A 21,469-nucleotide genomic window follows, 5' to 3' on the forward strand; every position below is an offset into this window, starting at 1 on the left:
AATTGTAGAGCCCATGCTTAGCAGGCCAAAAGCCCTATGTACAAACTCACAGTAATGCCCCAGTCAAATACTGTTATATACTATTACTTGAGTTAGGTGCTCCCATTTCCAGCCTTTACTTTATATTAAGTTTACTTGGAGAGAAAACAGAGCTGACTTTCTCTCATATTTAGCTTTTTTTTAAAGAGCCTATGGTGATTAGATATGTATGGAATCCAGGGATTATTTTCAAACATACCCTTCTGTCAGTTTTATAGTGAAAATTTTTTCGTTAGTTCTGACAAATCCAATGGTTTTGTACTTAATACCTCTTTTGTTTTGTGATGGCATAGTTGCAATGTCTAACACATTTTGGGGGGAATATATGATTGTTATTTTATTTTTTCTACCTACCAATGATAAATCAAACTTTATACTTCCTAAATATGCTTTATTGCAATCTTTGTACATAATTTTTTAAAACTGAATCTCTACATAGATCAAGCTGGCCTTGAAGTCTTGATAAATATCTAGAGCAGCATCTTCTTTCCTTAGTCTCCCAAGTCCTGCTATTACAAGTATGCACCATCATACATATTGGCATTTAGCGAGCTTTCAGAGTTTCTAAAAGGTTCTTTACCTAAAAGGCTTGGAATTGATATTAAAAAGTTTTGTTTAGAAACTAGGAGAGGCAATCTGCCAAAGGTCCCAAGAGTCTCTGCATGTTCTGTTTGAGTATGCAAAGAATGTAAGGTCCTGACCACTCTTTACCCAGGCAGATCTTATTTCACTTGTGTTTACAGCAAGCAACCTTGGGGGATGGGGTAACATTCCTGGACACGGAGCAGGTTGGCTTCTGCTTGCTATGAAAATAGTGAATACCACGAACACAGTTTTCCTTTCCTTGAATGTAAAACATGCCATGTTCAGGCATCCATCTGGGCCCCATGTCTCCTGGGAAATCTAAGGGAACTATTAGAAACCAACATGAAGCTCTGGCTTTTGTTGTAAAAATGCCTTTAGTTTCTGATTCAACCATTTAGTAACTTCTACCAGTGCCCATTAAATAGCAGTCTAACTTAGTAGCTTATAAATAGAGTAAAATCTCAGATTCTGCACAGTTCTGAACAGATGTTTGCAGATAGTATACCTAAAGCAATTGTGTTAGGGAAATGCCTTCTACTACAGTTTTTACCATATTTGTGTGCTACTCATGCTGTTAATATTGTGTTTACTGAATTTTCTTCTTCAGTCATTTATATGATTAGAATAGTTTTTGAAAAGCAAATTTTATTATACCACCCTAAAACTTTTATCCTCCTGAACTTTAAACTTATAGTATTTATTAATACATGCTCAAATAAATACAAAGACATTACCTTTGATATTATGTGTATACCATCTAAAATTACCTGTCTACCATCAAGTCTTTTTACTTTCACTATAAGCTATCTGATTATATCCAAAGCCATCATGTTTGGAATAAACACTATCACAACTGATGTTTTGAGTTAGTTAAATCTGAGGTCCTATTTTGGTCCTTGCAAGAAGTTCTATTCAATCTCTGTTTAAATGGAAAAAAAGAGGAGGTCTAGTGTTTTGATCCGCAAAGGGGAGAGTTGTCCTCTAGTTATGTCTGTTCAGGACAGAATAAGGAAATGGATATAACCTTTTTAAAAAAAAATTGTTTTGCTTTTATAAAACTACAACTCCAGCTGGAATTCCAGCCCCACTGACATCTTTCAGGCTGTTGAAACCTTAAAGTGTGGTGTGGAGACCCAAAGAGTTTTCATAACTGGAATCACAGAGGTAAATAGCACTCAATTGGCACATCTTTACATAGAAATTTCATGTTTGAAACTCGGGACTGGGGTATTCTCGGATCCAGCTTAAATCTCCCCTTAAAAATGAACACAAGTCTTGGGTACCTGTTGAACAGGGAATGATCATGCACTCTAAGGAAATAGGAGTCTGGAAAGTAAAACAGCATCTTCAAATACAGGGCATTTTATTTCTTCCCATTTCTTTTTTGGCTGGCACTGTACCACTTAAGCCATGCCTCCTTCCCTGTTTTGCTAGTTATTAGAAAATCTCATAAGTTTTGCAGCCAAGAATGGCTGCAAACTATTTTCCTTTGGATTTCAACCTCCCATGTAAAAAGATTACAGGTATGAGCCCTGGCATCCAGCTCTAGGGATACAATTCTAACTAAAGTATAATGTCTGTTATTCAGACTTTTGTTCCAGTTCTCAGATGGACCTATTGTCTTAGTATTGGGATGAGTTTAAAATTTGCTAAAGTGTCTGTAAAACATCATGGCTCCAGTGGCTTATCAAAATTGAAGATGGGCAATCTACACACTTTTGTAGAAGTTAATGTGGGGATTTGGCCGCTGTGGATATTTTGGTATTTGGGCAGAAGCAGCTGGAATTATACATTTTAGTATCAAGGACAAGTGGATGGGAGGCTGGACAGACACAGAGTAGAGAACAATTGCTAACAATTGTTTGAGTTTGTTGTCAAGCACAAATGAGATCTACTTAAGTCCATCCTTTCCAAGATCTGAAGCAAGCTCTAAGGAGCTTGTTTTCTAAGTAAGCAGATGGGGACAAAATCCTGAGAAATTACTCTGAGGTTTTACCTCATCTGAACCCACAAAATTGCTGCGATTATGTTTATTTTACAGACGAGAAGGGATGTAAAATTTAATCTTCTAGATAAGTGGGCAGATCCAATTCGAAGTTCACATTTGCTTCTAATATTTTGTCAACAAATATTAAGTCTCTGAGTAACTAAAAAAAGTAAACTGACAAGTGCTATTGGCTGCTTCTTTTAGTTATAAAACTTTTATTATTGTAGCAACCATAATGTGTCTCCATTGTAGGAGTGTGGAAAATACAAACAAGTAGAAGAAAAAAAATCATTAATAATCCCATCACCGAGATTGTACTTTTCATCTTTCATTCTTCACAAAGTTTTACATGTATATATGTAATATTTATACAAATGTACTATTAGATTTCAAAAATATGGTATTTGCATATTTCATAGTAACTTCTTTTCATTTTAAATCTTATCAGGAACCACATTTTTTTTTACAAGTCAGTAAAGCTCTCCTTTTAAAAGAAGATTTGTAGATTGGTTCCAACTACAATAAACAATGAACTGTAGATAACAAGAGATACATCTAAAACCACTAACAGTAATAGGTTAAAGGTAGAAAGATGGGCAAAGATATATCAGGAAAATGCTAATAAAAAAGCTCTATGGCAATGCTAATACTGGATAAAATAGAAATCAAGGTAAGCTACATTAAATAGGGGTGAGGATGGTTTCGATTAACCTTCCAACGCATCACAATAAGTTTGTTTCTCACTCTCCTTATCTCATCTATCTCATCCACTTCTCTAAACATATCTTCATTGCTTAAATGCCTGTTGTGTATGTCTTCTTTAAATTCCTGGAGAGATTGAATGAGCCTTTCTCTAAAGGTTTCCTCTGCATTCTCCTCCTCCTCTGTTTCTTCCTCCTCTTCTGGCTTCTCCTCAGGCTTTGGCTCTTCCTCAGGCTTGGGTTCATTCTCATTTTCTGGATTTCCTTCGATTTTCTGACAGGGTTTCATTTTGCCTGGGTCTGCTTCTCGTCCTTTTTCCTGTCTAATCTTTGCAATTACTTCTAGGAAGCAAAGAGACAATGATCAAAAGCTAGGTAGGTTTATAGGGGCTCCACACAGAAGTCTTGGTTTTCTAAAAAAATTCAGTGTCGTCATCAAATATATTCCACCTGACAAATCCAGCAGCAATTACCGTTTCCCTGACACCGCCCCTCTTACCTCCACTTTCCACCGCCTCCCCTCTTTTGTCCCTCCCTCCAGCCTTTTCCAAGGCCTTCCTTCCTGCCTCCCATCTCAGCCCACCCCAACCCTTTCTCCCTCACAAGGCCGAAATCAAGGCCCTCTCAGAACAGTAGGTTGGCTGAAGGAGAGGAAGGAGGGGGGAAGAGAAAAGGGGCGGTGAAGCCACCACCTCTGTGTATCCTCCAGTACTTCCACCCAGGAGTCCTAATAAAGTTCCTTCCACTTACCCGGGACTGATCCGGTCCGTTTCTTTCTCTTACTTTTCTAACCTTGGGCGGTGCTAAGAACAGACCTGCAGACACATGAAGAAGGGAGGGGGTGGGGGTGGGGCGAGCGTTTGGTGCACGGAGGATCTGCACAGGAGACCAGGCACACGTCTCTTTCCTCCCTTAAGATCTCTTTTACGGAAAATCTCCCATCTTTTGTTCCCCCCAATTCGCTTCTCTCCTCTTTCCCATCAGGCAGAGAGTGGTAAAAAGCGTTCAATTTCCAACCATCTTTCAGACTGGGGTGGGGTTTGGGGCCAGAGTGGGTGTCAGAAAAGAAGTCCAAGAGCTTAGAGGATCACTTTTTGCATAAATATTATAGGTCTCCTTTTCTTTCCCTCGGACCCTCAGTTACCTTCATTATTTCCTGTAGAGTCAAGGGGGTTGAGAGACTTGACTGGGATTCTTCCAAGTCTCTACCTTTGACGACCCCTACACTAGAAACTCCCCCCTCCCGCGCGGGGGGGCTACACTCGGATGTACACCAACCTGCAAAATCCCAGCAAGCTGACTCTTCCTTCCGCTGGCTTTCTGCACCTCTGCCTGCCCAGCTGAAGGAAGCTGGTACCCAGACGGGAACAAGGACCAGACTAGCAGGACTTCTGCACACGTCGACTCCTGATCACATGGGATCTACGTCACCAGTGAGGTCTGGTCCCCAGTTTCCACTCCCACCAAAAGCGCGGCAGATGTGGGTCCGCCCTCTTCTCTGTCTCTCACCCCCACACTCACACGTTTGGCCCCGTCAGTCTTTTCTGTTCTTGCAGATCCCAGAGTGAAAAATGTTATTTGCTCTTTTCTGATTATTTGGGAGGGACTGCAGCTGCATATATCCTTTTGGAGCTACTGAACTTTTCTACTTCTTTTCAGAATTGTCTCAAGTCTTTCTCTCCCAGGTCCTAACTCCTCCATCCATCGTCCTTCCTCCAGACTCCATTTCATCTGCAATATTTTTCTTAGCTGTGTGGAGTGGAGTGGGAAGGGCAGCAATTGTAAAAGTAAAACCAGCCTAGAAAAGGAGTATGATTTTTAAAGGAAATTAATTTTTTTCTTAATATGTCTAGTATTTACAAAAATAGCTTTCTACATTTTTACAGTTTGAAAAGGCAAGGATAAAATAATTTTAGCTAGATGAATTCATACATGTATAATGCTTAGTCTAGATCCTGTGATCCAGTAAGTGCTTTAAAACGATATGCTCTGATATTATGATTTTATAATGGGAAATGATATTTAATGAAAAAAGCAATGTTTTGACTCCAGAGCCCTGTTCATTGTATTGATCAATTAATTCTCAGGTAATATGGGAGCCCATTTGCTCATCTGAAAAGACATAATAATAACTCATACAACTCATAGAATTGTTAAGAAGTCTTAATGATAACATGAATGTAAACCATTTGACCCATAATAAGTCTTTAAAACTCACCCCTTCTCATTTTATTTCTCTTGTTTTTCTAGCAGATTAGTGTAACTGTTGGAAAGAATGTGCATTGGAGCCCCTCTCCCAGCTCAGTATTTAATGGCTCAGGCCTGCTGAATAGCACACTAAGTGCAAGACTAGAACTGTTAGTCCCTGCTATAGTTAACATATACCTTAATTATAAGGAAGGGCAATCTAAATAAGCCTTATAGCTTCACCTGCCTTTGACTTTGTCAACTAAATGTTACAGAGCCAAACAATATATTATTATCCACCCACCACCTTTACTGTAGATAATACCTCTGATGTGTAAGCTATGGTGATAGCAGTTGCCTAGGTTACTTTTCAGTGACTTGAAACAGCTTTTCTGAACACATTGACTCTTTACTTGGGCCTACTAAAGAAGGATGAAAAGGCTTGAGATGTCATGTTTTCTTTATGTTACATCTGTCATTTTTGCTATGTTATCCTTTGGGTAAGATATCTGTTTAATTCTTCATGTAGATCCAGTACTCATTTAAAAAATAGTTTGCTGAGAACTACTTAACACAAGGTTGATCTAAATTTATCTAATTGCTCTCTCCCATTCAAGGATGCAGACATGAAGAGTGACTAAAAAAATGTCCCTTTCCAGAACAGTGGATTGGTTCCCAGAAATTTCCATTTATCAGTTCTTTCCTATATATTCCTCCTGTTCCTCTTTCCCTCTTTTGCACTCCTGAGTCTCCTAAGTTGGTCTGCTGATGATAGATTCCCATCACTGGCTGCTTTCCAAATGAATGTATTTCCTTGCCCCAACAACTTGTCCTCAAGTCAATGGCCTGGAAATGAGGTGGTGGGAAGGAGTACCGGGGCTAGAACTCAGGGTCTCTAGCTCTCACTCAGCTTTTTCTCTCAAAACTGATGCCCTGTCACTTGTGTTTAGAGATAAGAGTCTGTTGGATTTATATGCCCATGCTGGCTTCAAACCATTATGCCTCCTGAATAGCTTGGATTTTTAGCAGTGAGCCACTAGCACCAATTTTACTAACTATTTTGAGACAAAAAATGGACTCAGAAAAAGCCAGACCAGATGCGGTAGTGCATGCTTGTAATCCTAGCAACCAAAGGGAGGCTGTGATAGGAGGATCAAGAGCTTGATGCCAGCCTGGACTACTCAGTGAGATTCTGTGTGAGTGGAGTGGGAGGATGACAGTTGGCTGGGGCAAAGGCATGGGTCCCTGTCTGGAAAATACACTAAAGCAGAAATGCCTAGGAGATGCAAGGACCTGATTTCAAATTCCATACTGCCAGAAAAAAATACAATGAATAGAAAAGAAAGAAAAAGATTATATTTCTGGTTTGATTTATCCATCATTCCCTCACTTTTTTTGCCCAGCAAAAATGTTTTATTTTTAAAAATAAAGACCATAATTATTTAAAAGTAGGTAATAAAACGATGAAATAAGAGTAACTATATGGGCTGGGAAGATGGCTCAGTGGTAGAGGGCTTGCCTAGCATGCATGAGGCCCTGAGTTCGATTCTTTAGCACCACATAAGCAGAAAAAGCTGGAAGTGGTGCTGTGGCTCAAGTGTTAGAACACTAACCTTGAGCTGAAGAGCTGAGGGACAGCCCCCAGGCCCAGAGTTCAGGCCCCACAACCGGCAAAAAAAAAAAAGAGAGAATAACTATATTATCTATTTTAAAAATACACATAAAAGCAAAGAAAAACCTGAAGAATCTATACTTAATTTCTTTTTAAAAAATTGTTATTGTAAAGGTAATGTACAGAGGGGTTACAGCTACATAATGAGTACATTTCTTTTGGACAATGTCCCTTCTTCCTTCATTTCTCCCAGTTTTTTCTCTCCCAACCCCTTCTCCCCCACAAATTATATAGTTCATTTTCAGCATAGTGTCTAGTGAGTATCACTGCTGCATTTATTCACCCTTTGACCCACCATTTTGGTACACCTCCTTACCCTTTTCAAAACAAACATATGCAAGACAAAAAGTACAGAAACAAAAGAGAGATAAAGGAGAAAATAACAAAAATACCTCTTGTTTCCATGATAAATTAAACGGGACTCTAAACATTCACACAGTGAGACCAAAGAAGGATATTCTTAGGAGAGGATCACAAAACCTCAATAGCTAAGTACATATAATGATATAAAATGATATTTTGATATTTATTTAAACTTAATTTCATCTGATGGCTGCCAAACATACATTCTATCCACTTATATGTTCAGTAAATATTAATTCACTGCTTACCAGCTAGTATCAACCCGAATTCACATGTCCCTGCTAGACTCCTGATTGCAGTAGTCATTGACATGATAGTATAGCTGCATTGCAATGAAAACTGAGGCTAGATTTTTAAGTCAGCACTCAAAGTGAATCAAACTTGTTTGTACAACTTGCTTAATACAACTCATGTGAACACGAGTTGTGATAGTAGAGGGAGAAATCATACAAAATAATTTAAGCATGAAAGTACATTATTGTTTTATAGGAACATTCTTTTCTATACTTCTGTTTCCCAGATTTTCTAGTTTATCTGAATTACATACATAGCATAATGAAATGCATAATACTAAGGAAACCTATACTTCATTGGCTGTTTAGTATGTGTATTTAATTATATATGTACAAATAACATAAATAATACACATCTACATATGTATGACTATATATTAAAATTTCTTTAAATTTTTTATGGTTATTATAAAGGTGATGTACACAGGGGGTATAGTTACATAAGTCAGATAAAAAGTGCATTTCTTTTTGAACAATGTCACCCCTTCCCTTGCTCTCTCCCAGTTACTACTCCCATCCCCACCTACAAGCTATAACATTTCTGTATTTGAGATTGAAGGTGAAGAGGAAAAGAAGGGCACCAGTTCCATTGTTCTGCTTGTGAGTAGATAGAATTTTAAGGTACTAATGCTCACCTGTCAAATTGGTGAATATATATATATATATGTATATTAAAATCACACCATCTCTGTACCATGAGTCATTGAAATAGATCATTAGTACAAGTATAAATTGTCTTATCTTGCATGCATTTTTGGCTATAAGTATTAAAATAAGATTTGTTTTCAGATTTCTACATTTAGCAATTTCATTCTGTAACCATAATTTTTATTTACTACAGTGGGACATGTCCCTGTGTATATCACCCACATTCCCATGTGGATGATATATTTACAAAGCAGTATAAATATCTCTATTCCAGTAAATCTATTTTATCATGTTAAAATCAATGATACTCCACTCAATCCTCTTTTTTTTTCTTCTTGGAGGTACTAAGGTTTGAGTTCAGGACCTCACATTTACTAGGCATGTACACTACCACTTGAGCGACAGCCCCAGCCCTTTTTGGTTTTAGTTAATTTTTAGGTAGAATTTTCCTTTTTTTTCAGATCTGCCTCCCACATAGCTGAGATTATATATATGCACTACGTCTCCCAGGTCCTTTGTTGTTCTTTCTCCCACAGTTCTTTGAACTATGATTTTCTAGGTTTCTGCTTCCTGAGTAACTAGGACTCTAGGCTTACTATACCACTCCCTGGCAAATATACTCTCATTTAATATTTAAGATGCCTCTAGGATTGTACTATAGTAACCCACCTTCAACATAAACTTGCACATAAACTTAGTTACTTCCTAAGTAGAAATTCAAGTCCTGTATTTTGGTGAAAGCCTGGAAAAAGTTTTACAGGAAAAAAATGATAGGCTTTAGAGGAGAGATAGACTTCTCGTGGAAGCCTCCTACAGGGTGCTTGAGGCATCTCTGGTGGGAACTATGAACATCTGAAACTGTTGATAGCCAGAGCTTTAAGTCTTGAAAGTTTCATAATAGAGCTTCTGTCCTCTGTCGTGTTTTCACCAAGAGTTCCATCTTTTTGGCTGCCTTTTATCTTCTAGGAGTGATAGGGTACAAAGTACAATAAGTGGGAGAAATATTCTCTAGGAAGAATGTAGAGGATCAAAATGAAGAGAACACAAAGGCAAAAGACCGAAGAAAATTTTATAGGAATCTGGAGTCCACCTTTCAAAGATTGTAAATGCGAAACAATTATTAACAGTCTAGTGAAAATATTAATATGGTAGGGCATATGCCTGTAATACTAACTAATCAGGTGGCTGAGCTCTGAGGATAACAGTTGGAAGCCAGCCACTTTCAATTAACTAGCAAAAAGCCAGAACTGGAGCTGTGGCTCAAGTGAAGCAATAGCCTTGAGCAAAAAAATATCTCAGGCCTGAGTTAAGCCCTAGGACTGGCACAAAAATATTGATATGATAAAGATGCAGATGATATGGAATTGTTCATGGAAAAAATGATAGGGCAAAAGCCTAGGGGACTGAAATAAAGGGAGAGTCCATGGCTCTCATGGAGATCCTCCACATTCATCATCACCATGCCTTGCCTTATATCCTAAAAATTGAAGTTTGTTCTTACATTAATATTTTTCAAGTTTACCTCTGTTTCTTAACTTTTTATTTATGGACCAGTTGACTAATTGTTTCATATTTTATTGCTGTTAGCTTCTGCAGATAATATTTCATCATATATGTGTGGTAAATGGTGATGTTCTTTTTTCTTTGGTACTATTTTTGTGGATGAAATTAATTACAATTTTTTATTATCTTTGAGTAGTTATACAAAGTGATTTCAATTCAATATGTCAAGTTATGAGTATGATATAACTTTATCAGTGTCACCCTGATTCCAGTTTATTTTTGTTTATTTGTTTGCTTATTTTGGTGGTAACTGGGGATTGAATTTAGAGCCTCACACTTCCTAGGAAGTCATTTTACCAGTTGAGACATGCCTCTAGCTCCTAAGTTGTTAATTTTTAAAATTTTCTACAGTTCCAATACTATTATCCTTAGCGAATTATATGTGTGTACATATACACACATACATACATATACCATCATTTTAATTTGTAGTATGGAGAATAGTAATGAATAACAATATTTATAATAACCTTTTAGTGTAAGTATTGTTGAAGATGGTGTTCTAAATGATTTACAGATAATAATTAACCTATTCTTCAGAAAAAAATTTGTGGAAACTATGCAGTGGGTATCCCCAATTCACATAGAAGGAAAATGAGGCACATTAGAGGCACATTACCTAAGATTGTTCAACAAACAGGTTACACAGGCAAAGCTACTGGTCTCTAGAATATGTGCTCTTGGACTCTCAACAGGGTAAATAACATATTAAGATGGTAAAATGATGATTAGGACAGGTAAAAATAACCATCTGTTTTCTTTTTTTGTGGTACTAGGATTTGAACTCAGGGCTTCACACTTGGTAAGTAGTTGCTCTACCATTTGAGTCATATCCCCAACCTTGTATACTTTCATTACTTTTCAAATAAGTTCATACAGTTTTCCCAGGCTGTCCTGAACTGAGATCCTCCCATTTCTGCTTAGCTGGAATGACAGTTGTGTACTACCATGTCAATGTTTTTATTGGATGAGATCGGGCCTCATTAACTTTTGCTTGGGCTGGACTTCAACCATATTCTTCTCATTATCATCCTCCTGATTAGTTAGGATTATAGGTACCTACCGCTGCATCTGGTGCCATCTGTTTTCTTAAACACATTTTTATGTTGTATTATTTTTCTAATATTTTTGAAGCAGCAAGTTACAATCCCACTATTTCTTTTCCTTTCTTTTATTTTTTCTAACATTGAACAAAACTGGTAATAATGGAGATAATCAAGCAACTAGCTCCAGAACCTGAAGGAAAATAAAAATCCGTGATATTGAGGATTTGAGAAGTCATCACAGTAAGTCCTCCATATGAGAAAGATTAATTTAAGATTATACAGAGGCCAGGCATTAGTGGCTCACACCTGCAATTCTACGTTCTCTGGAAACTGATATCTGAGGATCATTGTTCAAAACCAGCCAAGGCAGAAGTGTCTGTGAAATGTTTATCTCCATTTAGCTACAAAAAGCTGGAAATGGGGGCTGGGAAGATGGCTCAGTGATAGAGTGCTTGCCTAGCATGCATGACGCCCTGGGTTTGATTCTTCAGCACCACATAAGCAGCAAAAGTTGGAAGTGGCGCTATGACTCAAGTGGTAGAGTGCTAGCCTTAAACTGAAGAGCTCAAGGATGGTGCCCAGGCCAAGAGTTCAGGCCCTACAACTGAAAATTTAAAAAAGCTGGAAATGAAACTATGGCTCATGTAGAGTTAAGTACCAGACGAGCAAAAAAGCTCAAGCCCAGTGCTTGAGCCCTAAATTAAAACCCAGGAAAGAAAGAAAGAAAGAAAGAAAGAAAGAAAGAAAGAAAGAAAGAAAGAAAGAAAGAAAGAAAGAAAGAAAGAAAGAAAGAAAGAAAGAAAGAAAGAAAGAAAGAAAGAAAGAAAGAAAGAAAGAAAGAAGAAAGAACAGAAAAAAAGAACAGATAGAAAGAACAGAAACAACAGAAACAACAGAAAGAAAGAACAGAAAGAAAGAACAGAAATTGAAGAGGCAGAAGCTAGGCCACAGAAAAAAGCTATCCAGTTCAAAATTAAGACACTTCTCAGCAATGGGAAATTCAAATTTTATTTTATAGATGCGTATGCATGGGAGACAAATGTGTCAAGCATTCACACAGCAAAACATTAAATTGTTTTGACCCATATATGTTTTCAAAACTGAGTAAGTATTGTGCTATAAACAATATCCTCAAACTTATTTTACAATATCACATTGGATTTACTTTCCTTCTTGAACACACTTTGGCTATCTATTGGAGAAACTTAAAGGTAAAGGGCCAGAGCCAGCACTGAAGTCTGATCATCCCTGAGTTGGGTGACTGGGGTACAGAAATAGGATATACTTTGATTGATAGTGGAACAGTAGTAGTTTGGATGTGTTTATATCAAGGTACTCTGGGGACATCTAGGAGAAGAGTTTTGCTAGAGAATTAGCTGAAAACCTGTAGAGCCAGAGAGAGTTCTAGGCTAAAGACATGGAATTTGATGCCATCATTTCTAGGAATACAGTGACAACTACAGTGGATGAGTTAATCCAAGGAGAACCTGGAGGTTGACAGGGGACTTACAGTATATAGACAAGTGATATAGTTGGTGAAATACTCACTTTTTGTGAATCCAGGCATTGGAACAAAATCCACACTCGTGGATTATAGCTATAAGACCTTTAGCCTGTTTTTTCAGAAACTAATAAGATAGACTCTCTCCTTAAAATACACATGTAACTTGAACAAGCAGGTATACTCATTAACACAGTTATGGGCACACAATAATGAACACTAGTTTAAGGAATTCACAAGTTTCCTCTCTTAAGGCCTAGTGGACTAATCTAATCAGTGATAACAGAGAACAAAAGGATCAAATAAAAAACAAGTAGTGAGAGGCACCTACATAAATAAAATCAATAAGTACAGGAAATATAAATGTACTGAATACTCTATATGATGCTGGATAAAATAATACATTTTTCTATGTGCCAGTGTCTCACACTTACAATCCTACCTACTCAGACTCTGAGATTGGGAGGATTGCAGTTTGAGGCCAGCTTGAGCAGACGAACTTGTGAGACCCCTTTTGAATTTAGAGCTTGGGCACAGTCACTCATACCTGTTATTGTAGTTATTGTAGCAAACCTAAAATAAGCAGATCACAGCCTAGGTGTGTGCTGGTGATAGCATGATCCTATCTCAAAAATAACAGAAACACAGAAAGGGTGGGACAAAGGGTGAACAAATGCTGCAGTGCTACTCACTAAACACTATGTTGAAAATGAGCTACACAACTTGTGGGTTGGAGAGAGAGGGAAAAATGGGAGAGAGTGAGGAAGGGGTGATACTGTTAAAAGAGAAATGTACTCATTACCTGACTTATGTAACTGTAACTCCTATGTGCATCACCCTTATGCCAACTAACTAACTAACTAATTAACTGCATAAAAAAGAACAAAAAAAGAATAGAAATGTGACTGAGCACTATAATACCTGTCCATCAAGTAGAAGACTTTGAATTCAAATTCAAGCACCACCAAAATATTAAATAAATACATAAATGAAATGTTGTTTATAAGAAACACACCTTAATGTAAGGATAGAGAATCGTTCAAAGTCAAAATGTTGAAAAGTAAATATTTGTCTGCAGTAACCAAAGGAAAACTGGTGAGGTCATAAAAATGTAATGAGGTAAATCTTAAGAAAAGAAACACTACTCGAGATAATGACATACATTTAAAAAGTGATAAAGTGGTCAAAGGGTTAGAGATGCAGCTTCAGTGATAGTGTACTTTCCTAACCTGTTTAAAGAACTGAGTTCGATATTCATCCATGGAAAAAAAAGACAATTTAGGCAGCAAATACTAAAATCCTTCTTTATCCTTTTATTTACATTCTTAACTAATAAAAACAAATATAATTGAAATTTGTTACTTGGGTCACTAGTTTTCAAAGAGTATCAGGATTAATATTCAGTTTAAAATTTTAATATTCAGTTTAAAATTTTCAGTTTTTAGGTTTTCATTGTTTTCAACCTTCTTTACAGTATGGTTGGAGAAATATTTTCTATTATGTCATTATTTTTACATTTATTGAAGATTATTTTATGAACTGAACATGGTGTAACTAAATAATTTTCCATATATATTCAGAGCAATGTACATTGCTTTGTGGTCATAGGATATGGTTTATATATGTCTGCTTGAACTATTTGATATAGTGTTAGTCATTGGTCTTCTGTCTTATTGAGAATAGGGTATAGAAATTTCTGACTGTTACATAGCTGTCCATCTCCCCTTCAATTTGGCAGCTTGCCTTCATATACGTTATCTCTCTTAATACCACCATCATGATCAATATTTTATGAATATATAATGTCTTTATAAAGAGTTTTGACTAAAAGTCCATTTTGCCCATTATTATTGTTACATTAGCACTCTTGTTTGGGACATAGGATATCTTTTCTCATCTTTTTACTTCAGTCTATATTTGTCTTAGAATATGAAATGAGATAGCTTTAGAGTTGGAGTGTGCCTTTTCAAAATCTATTCTAGTTGTTTGCCTTTTTTTCTTTCTTTGTTTTTTTGCCAGTATTGACGCTGGGGCTTGAACTCAGGGCATCACACTCTGGCTTGACTTTGTCATATAAGGCTGGTGCTCTACCACTTGAGCCATACCTCCACTTCTGGATTTTTGCTGGTTATTTGGAAATAAAAGTGTCTTGAATTTGCCTAGGCTGGCTCCAAACTTCAATCCTCAGAACAGGTAAAAGGAATTTCACAAAGAAATATATACAATATTATCTCATTTAAGGTGTTTTACATATACTTAGAATAAGAATCAAGAGGACATACAACAGAATATAAGGTATCTTTGTATTATAGAGTATAGCTTTTGTGCTTTTATTATACTTTTATGGTTTTTGCTTTTATTATATATTTATTGTTTTCTCTAAGATATGACAATCATAGAGAATGCTATTTTAACATTTTTATTTAAAAAAAGTCTAGGCAAGTTAGGTCAAAACAATTTTGCTTTACAGTTCCAGACAAAACATTTCTCAAACAACATGTCTACAGGTAGAACTGAGCAGAAATATGATGCAAATTTTAAGGTAGCAAAGGAGAGAGATACAATATGAAAGCATGAATACTAAGGTTTTCCATCTCATTTAGTCACCCATTGGACTTCTAGGCTCATTTAAAGTCAGCAACAGCAGTCTTCAAATTATTGAAAAGCAGCCTAAGCAACTGGTATCATCATAATTCACAAATCAGAGGTGTCATTTACAGCAAAGCTAGTAGGAGACAAATAATATACATTGTTCAGCTGCACATCCTCCAAATTAGTGATATATTGGAGAAGTATTGGGTATTGATACCAGATTCTCATACTTGCTAGGAAATGATCTATGACTTGTGCCACATCCCAGTCCAAAGTCGATGTATGAATTTCTTTCTTTTTAACTATGGTGTATGTTTTGTGTTTTTAGTACAGATGGACAACAGCTTAGTTCCTTATTGATGATTTAGTCTGTTTTCAATATTTTGGCACCCATATACAATGCCAAAAACATTCATCTACAGTTTCTAATAAGTTTGTATAAATATGAATTCAAAGCAAAGGTTGAATTATACAGTATGAATATACTTTTTGTGAGCTTTATTGTTGCAATGGGTCATCCTGTGTCCTTGTTTCAGCATTTTGTTATTCCCCTTCCTCTCCTCACTTTTGGGATTTCTTGCTCGCTTAAGCATATAACTACTATTACAAGGTCATACAATTTTTGGCTCATTGTGAATGTCTTTTTCCCAGAATATATATTGTCTTTGTATTGTTGGCATTTTTTTATTTTATAACTTTTGGGATTTCTTGCTTGCTTAAGCATATAATCACTATTACAAGGTTATACAATTTTTTGTCAGACTTGATGTTACATTCCTGTAATCTCAGCAGGCTGAGACAGGAAGATCAAGTTTGGGACCAGCTTGAACTACATAGTGATTACCTATTTCAAAAAAATCTTATACAGTTGGGTGATGGTGGTTCATACCTGTACTCCTAGCTATTCATAAGGGTAAGATCTGAGAATTACAGTTGAAAGCCAGCATGGGCAGGAAAATCTATGAGACTATCTCCATTAACCTACCAAAAAAGAAAAGCCAGAAGGGGAACTATGGCTTAAGTGGTAGAGTGCTAGCCTTGAATGAAAAGAAGTCCAGAGACAGTACCCAGGCCCTAAGTTCAAGCTCCGAGACTAGTAAAAAAAATTCTTATGTAATTCTTTATTTTCATTGCAAATTTTAATAATTATTTTCACATTTTTTGTGTTGGTCCTGGGGCTTGAACTTGGGCCTGGGTTCCATCCCTGAGTTTTGTTTTTGCTTAAAGATAGTACTCTACCACTTGAACCACAACTCCACTTTTGGTTGTTTTGGTGCTTATTTGGAGATAAGAGTCTCATGAACTTTCCTGCCCAGGTTGGCTTTGAACCATGATCCTCATATTTCAGCCTCCTGAATAGCTAAGATTAACATTTTTTTTTGAATAGCTAAGATTATAGGCATGAGCCATGGGTGCCTGGCTTATTTTTCACATTTTTATATTTAATCTTCCTAGGATACATTTTTATGAATATGGTAAGTAGATATCTTTATTCATTTTCTTTTGATTCAGTTGTCTAAGTTTCTTGATTCTTAGGTTAAAATAAAAATAATTGTTTTCAAATGTGCTAAATCTTCAAACAAATACACTTATAAATAGATGTTTCCTCCTCATGATTATTTTCTTTGTAAAATTTTTATGATTATTTTCTTAGAAAAAATTCCAATAAAAAAGAATGTTGGGTAAAGGAGTATGTAAAATATATAACTTTTGCATGCTATTGTGAATTGAAGTATATAAATATATTTAGCAATCACTTGTCTCACTGAATATGAGAATGCCTGTATCCTCAATAAAATTGAATGTTGCAAGTAAACATACATTTGCCTCTTGTATAGAGACTAATACTTTGCTATTTTTATTGTCTTTTTGCATCCTATTAAGAGTAAATGTTTGTTTTCACATAAGTCTATTTGATAGATACTCTATCTTCTTTTCAGAATTTTCAGGTTATAGTAACTATGGTTTTCACTGTTAGGAGCGTCTAATTATGAATTTTAAACCCAGGGCATCTGTGATAAGAAAGAGGTTCCTTTTCTACAGCTTAGCTGAGAGTCTATGGTGAGGGTTTATAAGGCAGAAAAGAGGCTATCATTTCAGAGGAGCATCAGCATGGAAGATTCCCAGGCCAAATGCACAGAGATTCAGACTCAATGTGTTTGTAAGAGTATGATTAAGTGAGTAAGATATATTGGCATTTTGCATTTTATTAAGTAATACGTACTCTAGATGATTATAATAACCCTTAGCAATGTAGACATGACTTTTAAAAGAGATACCAGTTACAAAATAATACAATCATTTCATAGACTGAATGTGGGAAATTCCTGTTGAGTTCCTTTTGAAAGTGTAAGGTAGTTTCTAAGTGAAGTAGTTATTTCCCCCAATTTTATATGAGTAGAAGTAAAACTATGTACTAAAATTCTAATTAAATAAGTATTTATCAAATATCCACTACATGTTAATCACAGAATTAATAAATGGGACTATAGTGAAAATATATTGTATTTGTTTTATCATGTAGAATGTAAAAAGTTCAGTTAGAAAATAGTGCTCTTAAACATGTGTGTGCTTTGTAGCCTAATATATTAGTTTTACTATGTTAGTATCTATGTCTTACAAAAATATGTATGTACATATAATCTTAGTTCCACAAAGCAGTTTTACATGTTTCAAGAAGAGATGGGATGGCAAGCAAGAATCTGTTCTCTTAAATCTATTCCCTGCATCACATTCTGCAGTATAAATGTCCCCTGAGAATCTGATGAAACAATGTTAGACCTTCCATCAGTGTTCTTGGAGATTTTTCTCACAGGATGAACATGAAACCTTTAGTCCCTGAACTAAAGAGCAGTAAAATTGAGTATAGTATGATATAATTCATCAAACTGGTACCTTGTTCCACTCCTAAATGGATTCATCACATAAGATACCTAAGGAGGTGAAACGTCCTGTGATTGAAAACATTTGCCATTTTGATAAGGACTGTGAAAACCTTGTGGCCCCAGTACCCATAGAGCCGTCCTATCTGTTTAAGTGTCATTATACAGCAGAGAGAAGTTTGAAAAGAGTATGAGTTGAACCCACTGGGAACTCCAGGAAATTTAGTGAGATTCTTGACACTCAAAAGTCCCAAATGCACTAGTAGCGAGTGGAGATGTTGACATCCCAGAGCCAAGGACCCAAGGAAATAGGAATAGAGATCAAAAGCACAGGATTGGAATGGAAGCTCCCACTTTTGCCTATGAGATATGTTCCTGAGCAGTTGGAATCACACCATGTCCTCCCTCAAATAATTGATAGTTTTATAGCAGGTTGGGCTTCTCTATTGCACAGGCAAAAGCAAGGTCCCATCAAATACAGTTCAGAAGCACTGTCTGACAGTTCTTTCCCACAGCAGCACTGTGAGGCAAATACTTTCCCCATGAAAAGATCAAGCCTTAAACATATGTTTCTTATAATAGTTGCCAGTTTATTTCTCTGGTGAAGAAAGCCAGAGGTATTTTACAGTTTACATTTTTTTATATTTCTGTTATTAAATGTGTTACTGCCTTTCAAAAGTGACTGACAGGCTTTTTCATTGTGCCTAGTTTGTGTGTGTGTGTGTGTGTGTGTGTGTGTGTGTGTGTGTGTCTGTGTGTGTGTGTGCAAGTAATACACATACAAATATTCATTTTTGGAAATGAGAAGATGTAGACAGGCAATACAGAAAGAAAATGCAGATCACATAGAGATTCCCTGTTAACTTTTGGTGTACAATAATTCAGACATGTCATGTTACATGATGTCATGTATAAATGTACATATACATTGGTAGCGTGTTGTTTTTACTTTATAATACATGATTAGATGAACATGATTTCCTGTAAATGGATGAGACTGAATTAAAAGATGAGATGTTAGCAATAAAAGTTGTGTGCAGATGTAACCACTCAAGAATTAGAGTATAAGGATAGCAACTATTTAGCAAGAAAGTGAAGATACAAAGAAAGCAGGGGCAATATTAATAACAGAACATAAATGATTTAGTGAGAGATGCCTTAAATGGGAAAAGGAAGGTCTCGAGAATGCCTGTGGTTAGAATGCAGAGCCCTAAATTTTTTTCTCAAACCTCTTATCTCTTCCAAGCACCTTTCCATCTCATCTCCCTCTCCTGCCACTTCCTCATCCTTTAAATGCCTGTAATCCATGTCCTCTTTAAATTCTTCGAGAGACTGAAGCAGCCTCTGCCTAAAATTCCCTTCCGTTTGCTGGCGTTCAAATCCTCCACAAGGATGTTCATCTTCCCTTTTTGGCATGGTGCACTTGGGCTTTCCTTCATTTTCTTTGCAGGATTTCTGCATGATGTCGTCTTCTGCTTCCTTTAGGGAGAAAATGTAGACATCGATTGCTTCTGCACTTTGGAATCAGGGTTCTCAGTCTCTCTTTGAGGCAGAATACTCACCCAACTCCTCACACCCTCCCCTCAAGTCCAGCCCACAGAGTTGGAAAAGTTTCTGGGCTCGATTCCCACTCTACTCGCCTCATCCCCACCCCCAACATACCATTTCCCTAGCAGACAAGGCTAACAGCTTGTTCACCAGGCTGAAGAAGGGTTAAGATGTAGAGGTGCACTGTGAGGCCATGAATTTACCCCGCTTTTGCCTTTCTCAACTCTCACTCTCAGAAACTTCGTTTCAAGGGCCTCCCTCACACTGACCTGTGCAGCGGCGAGATTGTTTCCTGCTCTTTTTCTTTGCCTGAAGTGTCTGCAAATACAACCCTTTGGACCTGCAAACAAAAGGAAGGGGGCGGAGAAGATGGAATTCTCTGTAGATCAACCTGTTTCAGAAACCAGACATCTGGAATCTGGTTTTCTCATCACTCTGGCAACTCCAAATCACCCACTGCCAGGTTCCCTTTTGGTTCCTTTCCCTTCCTCTAATATTTCTTCATCCACCCTGCCATCTCCCACTCAAGCCTGGTCCTGGTACAATCCCCCCACCCCTGCACTTCCCTACACCACCACTGTAGCATGCCTGCATTGAGGAAGGCAAACTAGTTTCAGATTTTCTTTAATTTCTCTGATTCCATCCCAGGATTTTAGTCTTTTCTTCATCCGTCAATCCCAACTCCAGGCCTACCATTTTCTCCAACGAATTGGGGAAAGGAGAAGGAAAGAGACAGTTTTCCAAGATAAGAGAAGTTAAATCCTGTGATTAAGTATTTGTGTGTCTCTAAAGACTTCCATTTGGCCCTTTTACTCCCCCTTCAAAATATACAATTATCTCCCACCAACTTGCAGGCATTTTGGGAAAGCAAGCCTGGATCTTTCCAGTCACTACATTCAGCCACTACCACCCTGGGATCCAAGCTCTTTCTTCACACAAATCTGTTGGCCTGTAAGGAATTTACCTTTTCCTCTCCTTGGCCACAGGACACAAGTCTGCAGGGCGGCAAGGGCTGGTACCCAGAGGAGAAAGAAGCCCGGGAATATAAGGACTTGTGCTCTTGTCAGCTTTTGGTCATGTGAGGATTATGTCATCCTCCAACTCTGGTCCCACTTCCCCCTCCCACCAGCAGTTCTATGGAAGTGGTCCGATCTACCAACCTCCAAACCCCCCATCACACCAGGCCCTGTCACTCATTTTTGTCTTTGCTAATTCCAGAGGTCAAAAGTGGCTCCCTCTCCTTAAGGTTGGAATTTGCCCTTCTCCAATTACCAGGGAGCTGCATCTTTCTATACTTACATTAACTATTGCTACTTTTTAGTGGTTATGTTGTGAAAGCATTACTCACCCTTTTCTAGGCTGCCAGGACAGAAAAGAGGTAGTTTCTCCTTCCTCACACTCCACTCAGCCATTAATAGTTACCTTACTATTTATTCAATTCTTGAAACCAAATTGGAGGGGCTGAGGTAAGTTAGGAAATAAGGTATTGATTTTTTTTATTTTTGTCCAGATAATTTTCTTTTTTCAATTTTTCCATAAGCATGATTTTTTATAATTAGAAATATGATAAAAATATGTACATCTGGAAGAAAAGATTCAAGATGGGAAGTTAAAAGTCTCAGCCACCTGTTTCCACTGCTGAAGTCATAATGTAAATATAGACCCTGCAGGCGGACACATTTTTAGAAGATCAAAATGTACAGGACAATTTGAGCCTACCTTTTTGGGGGACTCTTGAGCATGCAAAATCATTCTACTAGTTAGATCACTGGAGCCATAATTCCATAGCTCCTCACCTTCAGATTTTCCAGATCTCAAAGTTTGTCACAAATCTTTACTAGTTTGATTTTGGCATCATGCCC

At 37.1% G+C, this 21,469-nt stretch overlaps 2 protein-coding genes across 3 annotated transcripts; both read right to left on the reverse strand.

The window, feature by feature from the left end:
* Positions 1-2,796: 2,796 nt before the first annotated feature.
* On the reverse strand, positions 2,797-4,715 carry Tceal9 (transcription elongation factor A like 9). 2 transcript variants are annotated; one of them, XM_070040015.1, is made up of 3 exons: positions 4,591-4,715; positions 4,063-4,127; positions 2,797-3,651 (listed from the first exon to the last, which is right to left on the reverse strand). In XM_070040015.1, the coding sequence occupies exon 3, from the start codon at positions 3,599-3,601 to the stop codon at positions 3,287-3,289; it is 315 nt and encodes a 104-aa protein (XP_069896116.1). In that variant the 5' UTR covers positions 3,602-3,651; positions 4,063-4,127; positions 4,591-4,715; the 3' UTR covers positions 2,797-3,286. The 2 variants fall into 2 exon arrangements, with proteins under 2 accessions (XP_069896116.1, XP_069896115.1); XM_070040014.1 differs by having other exon boundaries at positions 2,797-3,654.
* A 14,502-nt stretch (positions 4,716-19,217) lies between these two features.
* Positions 19,218-20,616, reverse strand: Tceal7 (transcription elongation factor A like 7). Its single transcript, XM_070039010.1, has 3 exons — positions 20,572-20,616; positions 19,877-19,947; positions 19,218-19,538 (listed from the first exon to the last, which is right to left on the reverse strand). The coding sequence occupies exon 3, from the start codon at positions 19,518-19,520 to the stop codon at positions 19,218-19,220; it is 303 nt and encodes a 100-aa protein (XP_069895111.1). The 5' UTR covers positions 19,521-19,538; positions 19,877-19,947; positions 20,572-20,616.
* Positions 20,617-21,469: the final 853 nt, after the last annotated feature.

This window comes from Dipodomys merriami, unplaced genomic scaffold (genome assembly GCF_024711535.1).
Source record: "Dipodomys merriami isolate MVZ:Mamm:240054 unplaced genomic scaffold, mDipMer1.0.p SCAF_3, whole genome shotgun sequence".
Lineage (NCBI taxonomy): Eukaryota > Metazoa > Chordata > Mammalia > Rodentia > Heteromyidae > Dipodomys > Dipodomys merriami.

What these genes read in the sequence shown, in the direction of transcription:
- Tceal9 (XM_070040015.1), bottom strand. Translation starts at nt 3,601, where the DNA reads ATGAAACCCTGTCAGAAAATCGAAGGAAATCCAGAAAATGAGAATGAA.
- Tceal7 (XM_070039010.1), bottom strand. Translation starts at nt 19,520, where the DNA reads ATGCAGAAATCCTGCAAAGAAAATGAAGGAAAGCCCAAGTGCACCATG.